The sequence below is a fragment of the Entamoeba dispar genome, genomic scaffold, assembly GCF_000209125.1.
Source record: "Entamoeba dispar SAW760 scf_1105229461315 genomic scaffold, whole genome shotgun sequence".
Classification (NCBI taxonomy): Eukaryota; Evosea; order Mastigamoebida; family Endamoebidae; genus Entamoeba; species Entamoeba dispar.
The window spans coordinates 1-8,350 of NW_001854631.1; the positions used below are offsets into that span (position 1 = coordinate 1).

At 19.5% G+C, this 8,350-nt stretch overlaps 1 protein-coding gene across 1 annotated transcript, besides 16 other annotated features; it reads left to right on the forward strand.

Moving 5' to 3' along the window:
- Position 1: 1 nt before the first annotated feature.
- Positions 2 to 168: a microsatellite.
- A 7-nt stretch (positions 169 to 175) lies between these two features.
- Positions 176 to 224: a sequence feature (AT_rich).
- A 14-nt stretch (positions 225 to 238) lies between these two features.
- Positions 239 to 390: a microsatellite.
- Positions 391 to 400: 10 nt separating this feature from the next.
- Positions 401 to 480: a microsatellite.
- Positions 481 to 492: 12 nt separating this feature from the next.
- Positions 493 to 547: a microsatellite.
- A 34-nt stretch (positions 548 to 581) lies between these two features.
- Positions 582 to 683: a microsatellite.
- Positions 684 to 714: a sequence feature (AT_rich).
- Positions 715 to 721: 7 nt separating this feature from the next.
- Positions 722 to 4,670: a repeat region.
- Positions 4,622 to 5,452: a repeat region.
- A 3-nt stretch (positions 5,453 to 5,455) lies between these two features.
- Positions 5,456 to 5,537: a microsatellite.
- A 52-nt stretch (positions 5,538 to 5,589) lies between these two features.
- Positions 5,590 to 5,722: a microsatellite.
- Positions 5,682 to 6,746, forward strand: EDI_148970 (uncharacterized protein; the record flags this gene model as incomplete). Its single annotated transcript, XM_001738399.1, has 1 exon — positions 5,682 to 6,746. The coding sequence occupies one exon, from the start codon at positions 5,682 to 5,684 to the stop codon at positions 6,744 to 6,746; it is 1,065 nt and encodes a 354-aa protein (XP_001738451.1).
- A 58-nt stretch (positions 6,747 to 6,804) lies between these two features.
- Positions 6,805 to 6,874: a microsatellite.
- Positions 6,875 to 6,882: 8 nt separating this feature from the next.
- Positions 6,883 to 7,293: a repeat region.
- Positions 7,287 to 7,936: a repeat region.
- Positions 7,937 to 7,943: 7 nt separating this feature from the next.
- Positions 7,944 to 8,043: a microsatellite.
- A 29-nt stretch (positions 8,044 to 8,072) lies between these two features.
- Positions 8,073 to 8,311: a sequence feature (AT_rich).
- Between the last annotated feature and the right edge of the window lie 39 nt (positions 8,312 to 8,350).

An 8,350-nucleotide genomic window follows, 5' to 3' on the forward strand; every position in this document is an offset into this window, starting at 1 on the left:
ATTTATTTTATATGTTTATATTATTTCATTTTATTGTATTTATTTTATTTATTCTTCTTTTTATTTTCATTTGATATTATTTTGTTATTTTATATGTTAAATTATTTATAATTATATTATTATATTATTTATTAACATATTTTATTTATATTTATATTTTATATTATTATTGTTGTATAATTATTTGATTATAATTTATTGAAATGATTTAAATTAATATAAATGAATGTAATTATGAATTAAATAATTTTATATTTTATTATTTCTTTTATTTATCATTCTTCATTATTTGATATATTATTTTGTTCATTGATATTTTATGATTTGAATATTATATTTATCATTTATTATTTATTTTATCATATTTTATTAAATATTGAAATATTATATAAATACTTTATTATTTAATTTATCAATTAATACATTCATTTATTTATATTTTATTCATTATATTATTTTATTTATATTATTTCTTATTTAAATAATCATTTTAAATATAAAATAATAATAAAAATAAAGAATAAATTAAGAATGAATAAAAATAAAAGATAATAGAATAAATGAAGTCATAATTATTTGTCATTAATTATATCATTAATTATATTATTATTTATTATAAATATATTGATTATTCATTTATTATTATATCTATTATCTTTTATCCTATTTTATTATTATATTATTAAATAAAAATAAAATATAAAATGAAATAATGAATAGAAAAAATATCAGTTAATAGATATATCCATAATTGGATTTTATGAATATTGAGAAGTGATTGTTTCAGTTTCTTTAATATGCTCTATTTCTACAATAGAGTTCATTTCTAACATATGAGAATTAGAAGGTTCATCTTCTAATGTGTTGCCAGTGTTGAATATGTAGAACATTAAGTCTTTCATGTTTTTAATAATGATTGTTCGTATTATTTTGGGGAAGTCAATTTGTAATTTTAGTGTCTTTAATCTTCTTACTGTTTCTTTATGTATCAACCCATTGATTGTTAATATTACAAGTATTATTTCTACATAAATTAATTCTCTACTTTGTATTAACTTCTCTTGTAATTATTTGTATTTATTTATTTTGTAAATATAATTTAATTCAGTGTTTCTATCATGACATATGGCGACATCGATAATATATCATTTTTTATTTTTGATATTTTGATAATATATATCTGGGTCTTCTAACATTAAAAGAATTGTCACTAACCAATAAATCTTTATTGTAAGTTATAACCCATTTCATTATTATTAATACACTTAGGATGTGTATTAAAATCTATTTCATCAAATTCATTAAAATGGGTAATTAATATATGTTTATATATTTGTTTACATACATAATCGTGTTTTAATATTTGATTCTTCTTCATTACAGGACATCCTAACAAAATATGATTAATAGATGCAATTGTATTAGGACAATGTTTACAATATTTTAAAGCATCACAATTGAGTATTTTAGATTTAATAATTCCTGTCATAGTTACTCCTTCTTGTATCTTTACTACTTGGAAGAAAACATTTCTTTTTATATTTAATGATCTCTATGTTGTTACTGATAATTTATTATTATTAAATATACAATTTACATTTCTTATATATTCACTACATTTCATTTCTTTCCATTCATTTAAATATCTTTCATTTATTTTATTTGTTACAAATTCAATTACTTTGTTTAAATCATGTTTTATTTCATTTATTTGTATTATATTCATCTATTAAAATTAATTTTCTTACAAAATGCTCTCTTCATTCTTTTAATTATTCCATTTGAATTCTCTTTTACTGTTTCTATCATTTCTAATATTTCTGTATTTAATATTTATATTTTAAATATATTCTTAATAATTCTTTACAATATTCATCTTGTGCTGACATTAATCCAATTCCTAATTCATTTATTGTAACATATAATCTACTTTTAGGGATATTTCTACTGTATAGTTGAAGTTGTATCAGTGCCTTTCTTATTTGTTTATCTATATTCTCAAACTTACCAAGTTTCCAATTGACAATACAGAATCAATATCTTAATTTGGAGATTATATCATTATTAATTTTTCTTATTGTATTGAGGCTGCTATATTTCATATTATTTAATGATGATAGAATAGAAGATACATCATTTAATATTCTTGTACAATATTTATTAATATTTATTTTATCTCTTATTTCAATACCAAGATATTTATAATGATTATCATTAGTTACTCTTGGTAATTCTATTAATTCTCCATTTATCTGACCATTGATATTATTCATTATCCCACTCTTTTCTACATTTATTTTTAATCATATTCTATTAAATATTTCATTTGTTAATTTGTTTGTTTTTTCCATTTCATTGATGTTGTTAGTTATTATATTTAAATCGTCCATATATAATATGTGATTTAACTGGACTTGTTTTTCTTCTCATTTCATTTTAATAGATAACTTATTAATTTGTTTATCTAATTATTTAGATAATATATCAATAAATAATACAAATAATAATGGAGATAAACTATCATATTGTATTATTCATCTTTCTACATTAATTATACCTACATTTTGTTGATTATAATATAAATGGAGTTGTGTATTATTTAATATATATAATATACTTTTAATTACAACTAATGGGATGTTAAAGTAAATTAAACATTGTTTAACCCATTGATGATTAATACTATCATATATTTTAGAAACATCATAATATGTTTCTACCCACTTCCATTTAGCCTTGATTAATAACTGAATGATTATAGTATTGTATAATAATCCTTCTTTTGATAATATGTATATTTTTTACATCCAATTTGATTTTGTGATAATTGTTTTTCAATTTGATTTAATATCAATTGATTTCTATCTTCATCTTTAATAAAGATGTGTATACTTTTAACATACAATTTAAACAGGTTATTTGTCTTTAATTTAGTTTATATAATTTATCTCATTTCTTATATATTAATATTGTCCTTCCTTGGATAAATTGAATATTGATATCATTATGATTATACAACCATTTATTAAATAATTTTAATAATAAATTCTTTGGTTGTTCTAAATATTTAATCCAGATGATTGTATTTTATCAATTCCAGGTGCTTTCCAATTAGCAATGGATTTTATTGCATGACTTAATTCATTTAGAGTGATTACGCACCTTCTATTATTAATTCTATTTTCAATTAATATATCATATAAATTAATATTTAGGAAATCTATATTGGTGTTATTTTCATAGATTCATTTCAATAAATTAATTGTAGTAATATTATCTGGATATTCATCTTCTTTATACTTATTTAGAAGTTGTCTCTTTCAATATTTCATCATTTTATAATTCCATCTAATTCTTTTCCAATTATTCTTACTTCTATTTCTATTCTTTTCATTCTTTGGAGGTATTTGTAATAATTTATTTGATCATTTGTTTTTATTTTAATGTGATATATATCATATTTTTTAATATGTAAGATTCTTTTTATTTTCATATATTGGTTATTATGGAGCAAGTCTCTTAATCTACATATTTTTGAATATAATATTCTTTCTATACTTCTCATTTAACTTCTTTCTTGATTCTTATTAATAATGATGTTAATAGTGGAGGTTATAGTTTTAATATAATGGTAGTAATCATCTAATGTATTGATTACTATTTCATTTGTATTAATGATATTAATTATTTGATGTATTTTGTTTTTATTGTAATAATAATTAATAAATTGTACATCTTCTTGTTCTTTCATATGTTCTTCTTTATTTATTCTTATTACTTCATCTTCTTGTATTTCTTCTTTCTTATTTATTTTATTAATTCTTTTATTCAATATCTTTCAATTGGTGTGTTATTAATTCTTCTTCAATTCTTCTATTGACTTCAATTTTAATTTCATTCTTTATTTTAAATGATTTCTTTATTATTTCTTTATATTCATTAATATCTTCTATTTTAATATCAAATTCATGTATTAATCTTTTTATTTCTTCTTCTTTAAGTTGATATCTTAATTTTCTTTCTAATAACTTCAGTGCAAAACATTTATAAAATGTTAGAATTTATTATTCTCTATTTGTTTGCTTCATTTGTTTTTTTGATTGTCATGATCAGATGTGGTGATCTTCTTATGCTGATTTCACATCTCTTCGATTGAATTCTGCGTTAACTTTCTTTTTTTTTGAAAGATCATCTTCAATTGATGATATTTCATCAGCTACTACAACATTGGGGTTGAGGTCATTCACAATTTGTGTTTCAGATGAGTCAGATATAGTGTGATTTATCTATTCTTTCTTCTTTTCTTCTTGTGTAATTTTATTTTGTAATTTAAATAATTTATCTTTCATGAACTATACTTGTTGTGATAAATTATTTACCTCAGACATTTTCTTTTCTGATTCAGCATGGAATTCGAATAATTTTCTATCAATTTCTTGTTTTTTAGTGTTTATCTCATTCTCATGCTTCTTCTTTAATGACATAATGTCATTTGATAATTTATTAATGGTCTGGTCCTTCTTTTGTATTTCTTCATTTCTTCTTTCTCTTTAATAGCCTCCTCTATTCTTTTCTTTAATTCTTCTATTCTTTTATCTTTTTCATTGTTCTTTTCTTCCTCTTCTTTTAATTTCATCTTTTCTTTTTCATTATGCCTCTTCTTCTCTTCATTGTCCCTCTTTTCTCTCTTTTATTAGCCTCTCTTTCTCAGCAAGCCTCTTCTCCTCTTCTACTAGCCTCTTCTTCTTCTCTTCAGCAAGCCTCTTCTCCTCAGCAAATTCATTTTCATCATCATTTTCATCATTGTATATTTCTTATTTAAGTATTTATCATTTATTTCTTTTTGATTTAGTTTGTCATCTTCTTCAAGTGTTGTGCTGATAGTTTCTCCATTCTAATCATTTTTATTTTTTCTCTTACAAGTAAATACCATCTTCTCATTATTGTTGATTATATTCTTTAATCTTAGTGTTCTTAATTTATTCTATTTCTTGCGTAAGTATTTTGGTTTCTTCTTCAAATAATCTTTTCAAATATTCTTGGTTTTGTATTTCTATCGTTTCTTTTCTTTTATTTATTATTTGTTGTTGTTTTTTATTATGGTATTGTTTATATCTGTGATGTGTTTTATGATGTGATTTATTTGTATTATAATATTGATTGTTTCTATTTGAATTAATGATAAAATACTTATGATGATGAAAATGATTGAAGTGATGAGTGAAACGATTCTTACCACTATTATTATAACGGTTATGATAATTGTTATGGTGATAGTTATTATTATGGTAATGATTAATGTGATGATTAATGTATTTCTGTCCATACAGATAATACGTGTTTTCACTCATTATTCTATCATTTATATTTCTTGGTTGGTATGGATTTCTCCTTCTTTTGTTATTGATTGTTTTATAATTTTTGTGTTGTTTCCTGTAATGCTTCGACATCTTCTTGAAATGAAATAATGAATAAAATATAAAATAAAATGAAATATTTAATAATTATAATTTATTAAAAATAAAAATAAATAACATTTTATTTTATTTCTTATTATTTATTGTTTTTCATAACAAATATCAATTAATAAAAATAGAATGATGATAAAGAATAAAAAAGAAGAAATTAAAATATAAAAATAAAAGAACTAATAAAACCAACTAATAAATAATAAATCAATAATGAAATTAGGATATAATGAAATAATGATAACATCAAAATATTTTAATGATATTAATGATTTTATTAATTTAGAAATAGGAATTAAAAGATTTAGAGGAAATATTGAACGATTTCATTTTAATCCAATTCCATTAAATCAATATTCAAGAAAGTTCTTTCCTAATATTGAAACATTTCATATTTATAATGAAAATGATAAAATATTTAATGATGGAAGAATATTTAAAAAAGTAATATGGTATAAAGTAGAATATTCAAAATATTTATTCGAAAAAGAACAAGGAAATATCTGTAAAAATATAGAATATACAGAAGAAGATAGAAAGAAATATGGAAATACAATACCATCAGAAGTTAAATCACTTGGACATGGTTGTTTTTGTTATTGTGCATCATTAACATCAATTGATATACCTTCATCAATTAGTGAATTAGGATATCATTGTTTTAATGGATGTGAATCATTAACATCAATTATTATACCATCATCAATTAGTAAAATAGGAGCTGATTGTTTTTATGAATGCTCATCATTAACATCAATTATTATACCATCATCTGTGAGCGAAATAGGAAATTGGTGTTTTGGTGAATGTTCATCATTAACATCGGTGAGTGTAGATAATCTACAATTTGTAAGTAAAGAAAGAATATTTATGAACGAACCAGTGTTAATTAGTATTAAAATACCAGATAATCTAGAAATAATCAATGGAAAGAATATTGAAAAGAAAGATACTAATGAATTTATTATTCCATCATCAATTACTAAGTTAGGTGATTGGTGTTTTAATAAATGTTCATCATTAAAATCAATTCATATACCATCATCAATTAGTGAAATAGGAGATTGGTGTTTTAATGAATGTTCATCATTGACATCAATTAATATACCAACATCTGTTAGTAAATTAGGACATTGTTGTTTTGGATATTGTTCATCATTAACATCAATTAATATACCATCATCAATTACATCATTTGGAGATGGATGTTTTTACAGATGTAGATGTGAAAAAGAATTAAAGAAAAATAAAAGAATACCAAGAAAATGTTTTAAATGATGATGAATGAAATAAAAATACAATAAATGAAATACAATATAAATTGAAGTGGAAATAAATTATAATTGATTATCATTTATATTATTATTATTCTTTTCTTATTTATTCTTTTTGATATTATTCTTTTTTATTGACTTAAAATATTTATTATTATTTATTGTATATGTTTATTATTTCTTATATCTTCTATTTTATCATATTTATTTATTATCTTTTATATCTTTTTTATTATTTTATTATTGTTTATTATTCTTATATTCTATATTTTAACTTATGATTTTGTATTATTAAATATAAATTAAATGAATTTGATATTATAGATAAATAAATATCAATTTTATTAATCTATTTGTATTTATATAATATAAATATCAATAAAAATAAATTATAAGTTAAATTAAATGAAATATGAATATGAATAATATTAATAAGAAATGAAATAATTAAATAATAAGAATATATTTAAAATATAAATATCAAATACATGAATAAAATAAATAATATAAATAATAAAATATAAATCAAAATAAATAAATAAAATAATGAATAATAATCAAATACTAAAATATGAATATGTATTTAATCAAATATATAAACATATATTAATTACATATTTTAATAAATTTAATGAAAATTGATTTTAATATATATCATAAATGAATATTAATATTAATATATTCTTATATTAAATTATTGATTTATTTGTTAATGACAATTCTTTTAATGTTAGAATATCAGATATATATTATCAAATCATCAAAGATAAAATGATATATTAATGATGTTGATATATGTCAAGATAGAAATAATGAATTAAATTATATTTACAAAATAAATAAATACAAATAATTACAAGAGAAGTTAAGACAAATAGAGAATTAATTTATGTAGAAATAATACTTGTAATATTATCCAATAAATTAATACATAAAGAAACAGTAAGAAGATTAAAGACACTAAAATTACAAATTGACTTCAACAAAATACTACAAACAATCATTATTAAAAATATGAAAGACTTAATGTTCTACATATTCAACACTGGCAACACATTAGAAGATGAACCTTCTAATTCTCATATGTTAGAAATAAACTTTATTATAGAAATAGAAGATATTAAAATCATTGAAATAATCACTTCTCAATATTCATAAAATCAAATTGTGGATATTCTATTATTTGATATTTTTATTACAAATTTCTGTATTTCTTATTTATCTTTATTTATTCTATCATATTTGTCATTTCTTTATATTTATAATTTAATTTCATAATATATTTCATTTATATTTTCATTCACAAATGAATAAACATGAAATTGAAATGAAATATAATAAAGATTATTTAAAAAAGAGAGAATAATATAAATTGAATAAATATTTCATTTTAATGATTCAATATTCAAAATTGTATTCAATGAATAAATATGATATTATTATATTCTTGTTTTGATAATGAATTTATTGTATTTTTATTGTTTCATACATGATTTATTATAGAATTTATTCAAATATTAAATCATGAAATGTCATTATATTGATTTATATTTTGTATTAATTAATTATGATATCAAGAATAATGTAAATGATGTTCAGAAGAAATAA